The sequence below is a fragment of the Megascapheus bottae genome, chromosome 20 (genome assembly GCF_031878675.1).
Source record: "Megascapheus bottae isolate mThoBot1 chromosome 20, mThoBot2.hap1, whole genome shotgun sequence".
Taxonomy (NCBI): domain Eukaryota; kingdom Metazoa; phylum Chordata; class Mammalia; order Rodentia; family Geomyidae; genus Megascapheus; species Megascapheus bottae.
In genome coordinates this window covers 10,732,067-10,744,605 of record NC_143528.1, presented here as the reverse complement: position 1 = coordinate 10,744,605, position 12,539 = coordinate 10,732,067, and the positions used below count along the sequence as shown (strand labels likewise).

The 12,539-nt window shown below is 39.6% G+C and overlaps 2 protein-coding genes across 4 annotated transcripts in view; one reads left to right on the top strand and one right to left on the bottom strand.

Moving 5' to 3' along the window:
• The window catches only part of Gtf2e2 (general transcription factor IIE subunit 2), a 42,887-nt gene that overhangs the window by 19,066 nt on the left and 11,282 nt on the right, over positions 1 to 12,539 (bottom strand). The window lies entirely within an intron of this gene.
• Smim18 (small integral membrane protein 18) lies at positions 2,189 to 10,802 on the top strand. The gene is made up of 2 exons (XM_090353758.1): positions 2,189 to 2,399; positions 10,374 to 10,802. Exons 1-2 carry the CDS (start codon positions 2,229 to 2,231, stop codon positions 10,695 to 10,697), a joined length of 495 nt encoding a protein of 164 aa, XP_090209884.1. The 5' UTR covers positions 2,189 to 2,228; the 3' UTR covers positions 10,698 to 10,802.

The following is a 12,539-nucleotide window of genomic DNA, read 5'->3' as shown; positions in this document are numbered from 1 at the left end:
GTAAATGTGATCAAAGTATACTAGCTATTGTGATTTAGCATAAAACTTACTAAAGACTATCTATACAGAGGGAAAGGGGTTAAAACTACTAAATTGTTTCTTGGTTTAAAGAAACATTAAGTTTATCCTACACTATGTATAAGAAATTTACTGGGAAGTTGGGTGCTGGTGGCTCATGCCTATAATCCTAGCTACTTAAGAGGCTGAGATCTGAGGATCAAGGTTCAAATCCAGCTGGAGTACTAAAGTCCATGAGACTCTTATCTCCAATTAACTGCTAGAAAACCAGAAGGGGTGCTGTGGCTCAAGTGGTAGAACACTAGCCTTGAGTTGAAGAGCTCAGGAACAGTGCATCTAGGCCTAGAGTTCAAGTCCCATGACCGGGGAGGTGGGGGCTAGGGGGACAATGGGACAATGACTTACTGGGAAAGCTATGAAAAGGACAAGACAAGTGTATTAAGGACAGACACTAAACTGAGCACCACTGGCTTGCACCTCACTCCTAGCTACTCAGGAGGCTGAGATCTGAATACTGAGGCTCTAAGTCAGCCAGGGCAGAAAAGTCTTGTGAGATTCTCATCTCCAATTAGAAAAAGCTGGAAGTGGCATTATGGCTCAAGAGACAAGAGTGCTATCCTGGAGCAAAAGGAGCTCAGGGACAGCACTCAGGCCTGGAGTTTAAGCCTTAGGATTGACAAAAACAAAGAAACAAAACCCCCCAAAAACCCATAACTTTTTCAAATTATGAACCACACAATTTTGCTTGCCACAAGATTCCTGTCATCTAGAGTCAATAAAAGTATGTTCATGTACCTACTTATGGCAAAAGAAATTCTATCAAATTACCCATGATTTAAATAGTCTACACATCAAAAATTTATCCAGCTATTGTTTTAGCAGCTGCTCTCAAACATGTCAATTCTGTATAGACAAAACTCAAAATAGTACACTGTAATTTAAAATATTCTAGCTTGGAGCTGGTCGTTCATACCTGTTATCCTAGCTACACAGGAAAGCCAGATCTGAGGATCGCAGTTCAAAGCCAGTCTGGGCAGTAAAGTCCATGAGATTCTTATCTCCAATTAACCACCAGAAAACAGGAAGTAATACCTGTGGTTCAAAGTAGTAGAGCACTATACTTAAGTGAAAAAGCTCAGAGACAGTGCTCAGGCCCGGAGTTCAAGCCCTATGACTAGCAAAACAATAAAATATTATATTACTGAGCAACCAAGGGAGATGACCGGCTATTTAAATTTTTCACTTTTTTAAATGAACACTTTTCTAAATGTAGGCAGAATATACTAATTCTTTTTTAATATATTTTTATTGTAGTTAATAGAAAGATTACATTATATTCACCAGATAGAAGGTGGATTACTTTACAAACATTGCTACCCTTTCTCATGTTTTTGTATCCATTTCCCTCCTTACACTAATTCTTTTACAACTTGGCAAATGGAAAAAAAAAACAAAACTTCTCTTTCCTTAGAATTTTTCCTAAATTCAACCACTACATGGAAACAGTCCAGAGGACAAGATTTCAAAGTATTAACAACAACAACAAAAACTTATTATAAAGAAAATTTCATTTATGAGAGTTTGAATCCCTGGGGGAAATATCAAGCTGATTAATTAACCTGGACTAGTTTCCTAGGTTACTGCCTCTCATGATGTGTTCCAGTGTTAGCACACTTACTGAAGGATGTGAAAAAATGATGTCAAATTTGATAGTTAAAATTTGTTAGCAATTCACAAATTCTCAAGTAGGAATTTAGCTAAAGACAAAGAAAAGAAAAGAAAGAGGGGGAAGGGAGGGAGGGAAATGGGGAAAAAAACATGAGCAAGGATATCAATATATGTGAAGTAATGTACCTGCTATCTGGCAAATGTAACTCCTCTCATACATTACCCAACAGCAAAAAAAAAAAAAAAAAGAAAGAAAGAAAGAAAGAAAAGGAAGGAAGAGGGAGAGAGGAAGAGGGAAGGAGAGTGAAGGAGAAAAAGGAGGAGAGGGGGAGAGGGGGAGGGGAAGGAGGGGGAGAGGAGGAGGGGGGAGAGGGGGAGGGGGAGAAGGAGGGAGAAAGAGGGAGGGAGAGAGGGAGAAGAAGGTGGGAGGGAAAAAGAGGGAGGGAGAGTGGGAGGGAGGGAGAGAGAGGGGAAGGGAAGGAGAGGGAGAGGGAGGGAAAGGGGCTGACAATTGATATCCCAAGACACCTCTATTCAAGTTTATGAATGATTTACTCTTCAGGGTAGCAGGACTTAATGCAAATGAACGCAGAGGAAACTGTCGGCTGCACTGTGGTCCAACCAATAGCAGCACAGCTCCATCTTGGCTGTGCACTAGACTGCATTACAAACAGACGATACCATCGCTTCAACAGCATCCTCCCAGACAAGAGGTAGGTTTATATGATTTCTTTTATTCAGGAGTCTATATCCTATTACAAAATGGGAAAATATTTTACCATGAAAATCAACAGAAAGCCTTACTCCTACTAAAAGACTTAAAAAAAAAGCAATGTACTCATTCTATTGCTTGATAGCATTTTAGTAGGAAAATATGAAGGCTGCCTTGTGTGCTATCTGATAATACCATCTTACCATCTGTGCCTTAATGGAAAATTCATTACATTATGTATGAATCCGATCTATATACAGACCTTAAGTAAACCAAAAGCATTTGATGTTAACTCGTTACTGCTAATTTCATTTTCTTGAGCAATTTCATTTCAGCAGTCCGATCTAGCTTAACAAAGGATTTTTCTTAAAGAAAAGTCTACACTTAAAGCAAATCCCGGACTAAAGCTTTCTGATTAAATGTGTACATTTTATTGACTGGTAAAAAGCAGAAAAAATTTTAACAAACATAGGAATATAGTTCAATATCATTATTTGACTTTGAATACAGAGAAGGCCAAGCAATTCATTTTTCTGTGAAATTAAGGCCATAAAATGTATCGTGAGTTATACTGTAGAGCTTCAGACTTTCCTTACATTTGAATTAAAATAATTCCTCACAAATTATCTTGCTATAAAATAGGAGTCATGCTGTTACTATGTGAAAATGTTTTTGTTTGGTTTTTTTGTGAAAACATTTTTAGATTTAAATTTTTGATAAGCCACAAAACATTATCCATCACAGCATTTAAATTTAAGGTTGAATTATTCTTAAACTCATCCTAAGAAAAAAGACTAAGTTTTTCTTTTAATAAGCAACATTTGAAAATAAAAATGTTCTAAGAAAAACTGATTAAAGAAAGAGGGTAATTCTAGTTAAGAAAATTATTTCATGGCTCAGAGCAAGCACTGGTATCTATTAAAAGTTAGCATCAGCTGGTAACCAAAATTCTAATTTTATAGTATTAAAGCAAGAAAACATCATTAGTAGATTCTAGAGCTCCAAAATACTTCTGTCTATACTAACCTAAAGGTCCAACTTCTGCCCCTTTCCTTTGCTGCTCAGTATGTATAATCTTTTAAACTGTTTTTGGAGTTTCATTTTAGTTTTCATAATATCTATACCTTCTGTTTTCCTAGTTGAGCATTCTGCTAGCATAAGCAAAGTTTCTCCCTCCCACTTCCAGATTTGACACAAGGGGGTTAATTATCTAGAAACTATCCCTGCTAGACATACAAAATATAGGAGACAAAAAAAATTTTGTGGAGCCACAGAGCCACCTCCCATTTTCTGGTGATTAATTGGAGATAAAAGTCTCAAGGACTTTTAGTGCTGGGCTGGCTTTGAACCTTGATCCTCAGATCTCAGCCTCCTGAGTAGCTAGGATTACAGACATGAGCCATCGCACCCAGATACTATAATGAAATTTTAAAGGGGGGAAAATATACAAAAATAAAATTGTTTCTATCTCTCCCCCTCCACCTTTTTTTTGGCCAGTCCTAGGGCTTGAACTGAGGGCCTGGGCACTGTCCCTGAGCTTCTTTTGTTCAAGGCTAGCACTCTACTACTTGAGCTACAGGGCCACTTCCACCTTTTTCTGTAATACTGGAAAAAATCGAACTCAGGACTTCATGCATTTTCAGCACTTATCCTTTTCTTAAAAAACAAAACACAACCTCCAGGATATTGAAACAAAAGCCATGTAATGAATGATTGTTGTCCTTAATGTACTACTATGTTGTCTCTCATCTCCTTTGCTGTCCCTTGGTTATCTCATATTGTTACAATATCTCACTTTGTTATCTGATATATTGAATTTATTTGTATTTGGATATTTGAAATTTGATAGGGAAGGGGGGAAAACCAAGACGGGTGTGGGGTGTGGGGGGGAGGGAAATGGGTACCAAGACATGTGAAAGGGTATCAATGTATGTGAATTAATGCACCTTCTATCTGGCAAATATCATGTAACCCTTTTACTGATTACAATAAAAATAAAAATAAAAAAATACAAAACAAACAACAAAACACAAAAGCAAAAACAAAAAAATATTTTATCTTGCTTTCTGTAAGCCAAGTTCACAGCATTCAAGTAATATAAACTTACATACTGTGATCAAAAATACAGTCTTAGTCAGTTGCCAGTGGCTCACACCTGTAATCTTAGCTACTTAGGATGCTGAGATACAGGATCAGGTTCAAAGCCTGCCAGAGTAGGAAAGTCCTTGAGAATCTTATTTTCAGTTAACTACTAAAAAAGCTGGAAGTCAAACAGTGGTTCAAGAAGTAGAAAACCAGTCTTGAGCAAAATAGCTCAGCGACAGCACCCAGGCCCTGAGATCAAACCCGACCCAAATATGCACACTTGCACGCACATAGTCAGCTCTCAATAGAAGAAATGTGAAAATTCTAATAGCATGTCTGTTTGACATGTGAAATAAGCTTAATCCACCAAAATTTAAGTCTAGCTCATATTTAAAAGATTAGAGACCTATATTTTGAAATAATACACATTAAATGCGAGGTGAAAATGACTACGTATCATAGGGTTTGAGTGTGAGTGTGTGTGGTAGTTTTGAGGCTCTAATGCAAGGCCTGGGCACAGTCCTTGAGCTTCTTTTGTTCCAGGCTAGCACTTGAGCCACAGCACCGCTTTCAGCTTTTTCTGTTTAGGTGGTACAGAGGAATTGAACGAGGGCTTCATGTATGCTTGGCACTGCACTTCCAGTCCAAGGTTTCATTTTTTTTCTTAGGTATTCAAAAGGTAATGAAAGAACATTTGCTGTACAAACCAGTTGCTTGGGTTTTTTTGTTTTGTTTTGCCAGTCCTGGCCTCGAGCTCAGGGCCTGAGCACTATCCTTGGGCTTTCTCAAGGCTAGAGTTCTACCACTTAAGCCACAGCATCACTTTTCTTATGTGGTACTGAGGAATCAAACCCAAGTCTTTCTTCGTGCATGTTAGGCAAGAACTCTACCTCTAGGCCAAACTCACAGCTGATAGGGGAGAAATCTTTAAAAAAAAAAAAAAAAAAAAAAATCTAAAAAAGATCACCTGAGGGGGCCCCGGATACTGTTACAGTGTTGGCCTAGTAGTAGAGTGCTTGCCTATCATCCAAGAAGACCCAGGTTTGATTCCTCGGTACCACATACATAGAAAACGCCAGAAGTGGTGTTGTGGCTCAAGTGGTGGAAGTCTAACCTTGACAAAGCCCAAGGACAGTGATAAGGCCCTGAGTTTAAGTCCCAGGACTGGCAAAACAAACACCTGAAATACCATAACAGAAAGTCACCTATTTGCCCCAACAGCTGAGAGTTATAGACCTTCAAGCCTCTTCCTGCCACTCACACATTGGGAATTGCCCTCTGGTTCCTCCTTCCTACTCATTCTATCCCTCGTTGTCTCAACTCCAAAAAGGACCTGAAAATCACACTCAAGTCAAGTGTGCTGTCCCACAGGAAGATCTGCATTCTAGCAATGCTAATGATCTGGGTGGGGGTAGGGGTGGGGGTGTGTTGAGGTTTGTTATGGTTCAATCTTTTTCTTGTCTCTTAAATACATCAGTCACCTTCCCTGGGCTGGCCTCAAACTCATCAACCTCCTCTTGTCTTAGCCTCCTGTGAGCTACAGTGACAGACATGTAATACCACACCCAACTTCAGCAGTGCTAAGACTCTTAAGAACTCCCAAAGCTGAATATTTCTAAGTATGTATGAAGTGACTCCTATACACTTACTCTTCTAGGGATGCTGAATTAGAAAAATACCTGCTATCATTGAGATACCTGAATATTTCTGAGCACAATGATTGCATTGGAGTTAGCAACACTGAAAAGATCAGGTGTATTACCTATCAGGACATCCCCCTAAAATACCAAGAAGCTTCACTTACACTGTATTATTCTATGCCATTGACACCCCACTGCACAGTGTATAAGTGGTACTTCCCAGAGTTGTACAAGGTAGAAGCCCTGCTTCCCACAGAAGGTTCTGAAAAGTATGAAGGATAAGTGGGTAATTAAAAAAAGATTGAGTCTACAGACAGCTTGAGAATACTGTAAAGAAATGACAGTTACAGTCTACATAATTTTGTATGCCACTGAATAGAATACTGCTTATTAACATCATTAGCTGAAGGATTTTTTTAAGAAAACAGGCATTTAAGCCTTTACTTTTAGCCTCTCCTCATAAATTTACCCTGCAGAAGGCACAAAGTCTAGGCAGCAAAGGGATTTGCTAAGCAAATCTTGGTATGAGAAAAAAATAGAAAAATAAGTATCAAACTGAAGTTTTAAAGTTCTCTTTGTTAAAGAGGCATATTTAAATAATTATACTGTTACAGTGTTGGAATTTTGGTGTGACAATAACATTGTACTTATATTTTATGTTATTTTAAAGTCTGGGATTTGCTTAAAGCAAATAATCTAAGAGTGGGAAGAGCAAGTTGAACAGAGGAGCTAAGAGTTAAAGGGGTCCCATTAGCACCTGGAGTTTATTATGTAGGGTTGTTTTGTTTTGTTTTTGTCGGTCATGGGGGCTTGAACTCTGGGCCTGGGTGCTGTCCCTGAGCTCTTCAGCTCAAGGCGACCAACCACCTTACCTTTGAGCCAAGCCCCACTTCCCATTTTTTAGAGGTTAACTGGAGAGAAGTGTCTCAGGTCCCCTCAGGTCAGGGCTGGTTTTGAACCTTGATTCGCAGATCTCAGCCTCCTGAGTAGCTAGGATTACAAGTGTGAACCACTGCGCCTGGCCTATGATACAGGTTTTATAGTCACTCAAAAGTTTTCTTTATCCATATGGCTATTAGGTCCAAACAGTACAACAGTGAGGACTCAATATTTGCATACCCAATGCTATGAACATGGTATTGGAAATATAAACACAACTACATAGACATAAAAATTTGTGACTCTATAGACAATGTTTTATTACATAGATTAATATGTATCTATGACAAATCCTCAGCCTAATTTTAATTATGTTCTAAAATCTAAGTGCCAGTGATTGTATGTATCTAGATTCCCTTCTTGAATACTTGTTTGTTAAATACATCATTTGAAATACGATGTAAAAATCAATTTTAATAAATTCTTTAATAAAAATTTTTCAAAAAGTTTTCTTTATACAAAACACATACAAAGGGGCCCGGAGTGTGTTCTAGTGTTAAGAGTGCTAGCCCTAGGACTGGAAGGGAAAATTTTTTTTAAAAAGGTACTTCTAGTGTTTGGGAAAGTTTTTGGCACACAGTAGGTAATAAGATTAGTTATAAGGGCTGGGCACAAGTGGCTCACACCTATAATACTAGCGGGGATCTGAGAATAACAATTTTATGCCCAACTGAAAGGGAAAACATTTCAGACTAATCTCCAACTAACCACCTTTAGCTGAGTCTCAGGACTGGAAGCATGGCCTAGTGGTAGAGTGCTTGTCTAGCATGCACAAAGCTCTGGGTATCCCATACACAAAAAAGCCAGAAGTGGTGCTATGGCTCAAGTGGTAGAGTGCTGGCCTTGAGGAAAGCCCAAGGACAGTGTTCAGGCCCTGAGTTCAAACCCCCCCCACCAAAAAAAAGCTGAGACTCAAGTGGTAGAGGGCTAATGTTGAACAAAAAAACTTAGGGACAGTGCCTAGGTCCTGAGTTTAAGTCCCAAGGCAGACACCAAAAAAAAAAATTTTTTTTTTTTTTTTTTGCCAGTCTTTGGCTTGAGCTCAGGGCCTGAGCACTGTCCTTGGACTTTCTCAAGGCTAGAGCTCTACCACTTGAGCCTCAGCACCATTTCTGGCTTTTTTCATGTATGTGGTACCGAGGAATCGAACCCAGGTCTTCATGCATGCTAGGCAAGCACTTTAACCACTAGGCCAAACTCCTGGCCCAAATAAGTCTATTATAAGGATGAAAGCATACCCTATTCCCAGCACTTAGGAGGTGGAGAATGGAGGATAGAGGTCATGGCCAGCCTTGGCTCCTACTAAATTCAAGGCTAGCCAGAACTACAAATGGGAAACACTGACTCTAAATAGGAAATAGTACTGAATTAAGAAAGTGGATCCAAACTGGGCACAGGGGCTCACGCCTGTAATCCTACTCAGGAGGCTAAGATCTGAGGATCAAAGTTCTAAGCCAGCCAGGGCACTAAAGAACTTGAGACTCTTATCTCCAATTAATCACTAGAATGGGAAGTGGGGCTGTGGCTCGAGGGGTGAGGTAGTGGCCTTGAGCTGAAGAGCTCAGGGACAGTGCCCAGGGGCAGAGTTCAAGCACAACCGACCATAAAAAAAAAAGTGGATTCAGCCCAGTGCTGATGGCTCACACCTTAAATCCTAATTTTTAAAAATGAGATAGTGAGGATGATCACAGTCTGAATCTAGCTTAGGTAGAAAAGTTCAAATGACCCTTTTCTCAATGGTAGGAATCAAACCATGGGCATGCACCCTTGAAAATAACTAGCACAAAAAAGGACTGGAGAAATGGCTCACCAATTAGAGCTTGGCTGGCCCAACCTATAATCTCTGTAAACTGAGTTCTGAGGATCTCAGCTCAAAGCTAACCTGGGCAAAAAGTCCATTAAAATTATCTCCAAGTAATCACCAAAAATACAGAAGTGGAGCTGTGCCTCAAGTGGTAAAATGCTAGCCATCAAAAAAAAAAAAAGTGGTGAAGGTGAAGGAGCTCTGCTCCCAAGTTCAAGCCTGGAATACACTGCTGCAAGCTCGCATACACACAGCTCAATATGCTCTGTTCAAATGCCAGTACCACCAGAATAAGAGAAAGATATCTTCATAATCAGGCCTAAAAATTTACTCTTAGGTTGAAATTGTCATTTGATTTTGATTTCTCAATTTTTTTCATTTAGCCACAATTTCCTGGCTTAGATAACCTGTCACTGTAAGTTAAAAGGAGTAGAAATAAGACAAATAAGCTGAGAAACCCCAAGAGTAATGATGAAGCTTTACCAGAAGTAATTTAAAGGACACAACCTTCAAAGGTTTTCAGATAACAGCTCACTGACCACTGCTTTAGTCAAGTTTTAAATCAAGCCATGTTTGTTTCCTCACATTAACTACACTTTACATTCATATACAACTGCTTTCTGTGTATCAATTTTTTTGAGAGGGGCAGTGAGGGGGAGGCAGTTCTGGGGCTTGAAATCAGGGCCTAGGCACTGTCCTGGAGCTTTCTCAAGGTTAGCGCTCTACCACTTGAGCCACAGCACCACTTCCGGCTTTTTAATGTGGTACCAAGAAATCCAACCCAGCACTTCATGAATAGTAGGCAACTTCTCTAACACTAGGCCAAACTCCCAGCCCAGCCCCCTGTATATGAATCCTAAACACAAGTATTTAGCTAACAAGTAATATATATAAAATGCTAGAATATCAGCCAGGCAATGGGGGCTTATACCTGAAATCCTCAACCTCTTAAGTAACTAGATCTATGAATCAATGCAAAGCCAACCCAGGCACAAGAAGGTATTAGACTCATTTCCAATTAATCACCAGAAAACCAGAAGTGGTACTGTGGCTCAAAGCGGTAGAGCACTAGACTTGAGCACAAAAGCTCAGGGACAGAGCCCAAGCCCTGAGTTTAGGCCCCATGACCAACCAAAGACCAAAAGAAAATTGGCATAAATATACGAAAAGAGATTCAAAAATACAGTTTGGTCATTAATTCTGTTACACAGTAAGAATACCCATAGCTGGGCTCTAGTGATCATGCCTGCAATTCTAGTTACACCAAAGACTGAAATCTCAAGGATCATGGTTCAAAGCCAACCTGGGCAGAGAAGTCCTGCAACTCCATCTACAAAATAGCCAGCAAAAAGCTGGGCTGGAAGCATGGGCACAGTGAAAGAGCACCAGCCAAGTATACAGGCCTGGCAAGTTCCAGGCCCTAAGTGCAAAACCTGGTACACTAAAGAAAAAAAAAAAAGAATATTCACATCACCTATGTAAATTTATTCTCTCTCTTTTTTAATAGATTCAAAAGCAAGTACAAGAAGTGAAATCTCTAAAAATGGCTTCTAATTACTGGAATGAAACCACTACATCTGTTTATCAGTACCTTGGTTTTCAAGTTCAAAAAATCTACCCATTTCATGATAACTGGAATACTGCCTGTTTTGTCATCCTGCTTTTATTCATATTTACTGTAGTATCCTTAGTGGTGCTGGCTTTCCTTTATGAAGTGCTTGACTGCTGCTGCTGTGTAAAAAACAAAACAGTGAAAGATCTGAAGAGTGAACCTAACCCTCTCCGAAGTATGATGGACAACATCAGAAAACGTGAAACCGAAGTGGTCTAGATGACAGATGAATCTTCAACAGCTTTTAACATCTTCTGAGAAAAAAGATCCTGTCACAAAGCTGATTCTAACTCTGAATGGTTAAGATTTACAGTAAAGGTGAAAGACAAGTATGTACTGTGTATATCCCTTTCATTAAATATACAGTAAAATGGCATAAATGTGATACCAAAAAAAATGAATTAAAGATTCTTAGTGAGTGATAAAAAGATAAACTGGAAAATTTTGAAGATCCTGATGCTAGAATAACATACCTGAACAAAAAAAAAAATGTACTTAAACCTACTTCTAAATACAGAAAAAAAATACTTCCACTTACAAATGTCTATGCAAAAGGAACACTTGTTAATTAAATACATACATACATATGGTTTTCTGTGCTAGTGAGGTTACCTGGAGATAGGTCTTTCAGCGATTTTTACTGCCTAGGCTGATGTCAAACTGTGATTCTCAGGACCTCAGCTCCTGAATAGCTAAGATTATAGGTGTGAGCCACCAGTGCCCAGCTATTCAGGAGGCTGAGACAATGCTTTTTATTTTTGCCAATGTTGGGGCTTGAGCTCAAGAGTCTATACACTGACCTTGAGCTTCTTTTGCTCAAGGCCAGCACTCTACATTTGAGCCACAGTGCCACTTTCAGTTTTTCTGTTTACGTGGTACTAATAACTAAATGCTGGGCTTCATACACACTAGGCAAGCATTCTACCACTCCCAGCCTAAGTCATATTCCCAGCCCCAAAGACAATGTTTCTGGTGTCATAAGTTTCATGTAGTATTATTATGAGAAAGGCCACCCCAAAATAGTTGGGCACTGGTAGCTCATGACTGTAATTCTAGTTACTCAGTAGCCTGAGATCTGAAGATCACAGGTTAAAGCCAGTCCAGGCAGGAAAGTCTGTGAGACTCTAATCTCCAATTAACCACAAGAAAACCAAAAGTGGCACTGCAGCTCAAAGATTGCTAGCCTTGAAGAGTTCTGGCCAGAGTTAAAGCCCTATGACCTTTAAAAGAACAAAAACAAAAAACTAAAGTTGGCCAGGTGTCTGTGGCTCATGCCAGTAAACCTAGCTACGCAGGAGGCTAAGATCTGAGAATAACAGTTCAAAGCCATCCAAGGCAGGAAGGTTCATGACACTTTATCTAATCCGGCAAAAAAATAAAAATAAATCCAGGGGTTGAGGAGTTTGCCCTAGTGGTAGAGTGCTTGTCTAGCATGCACAAAGACCCAGGTTTGATGCCTTGATATTACATACATAGAAAAAAAAGCCGGTAGTGGCACTGTGGCTCATGTGGCAGAGCTCCTGCCTTGAGAAAGCCCAAGGACAGTGCTTAAGCCCAGAGGTTCAAGCCCTGGGACTAGCAAAAAAAATAAAATAAAATAAAATAATCCAAAGCTGGGTGCAATGGCTCACTCCTGAAATCCTAACTACTCAGGAGGCTGAGATCTGAGGATCTTGGTTCAAAGCCAGTGCAGGCATTAAAGACCAGGAGATTCTTATCTCCTATTAACCACTAGAAAACCCAGAAGGGGGCTGTGGCTTAAGGGGTAGGGGTGGTAGCCTTGAGCTGAAGAGCTCAGGACAGCATCCAGAGTCCAAGCACCACAACCAACAAAAAGTAGATTTAAAAATAAATAAATAAATAAATCCAAAGGTAATATAGCTTAAATGACCTCAAACTGTTATATAATCTCCCATGAACAAAGCCTAACACTAGTTAACCACGAAGGGGTGAAATGACACTCTTGGCTGCGTGTTTGTGGCTCATATCTATAATCCTGAACTACTCAGGAGGCTTAGATCCAGAAGATCATGACTCAAAGCCAGGCTGAGACTTCATCTC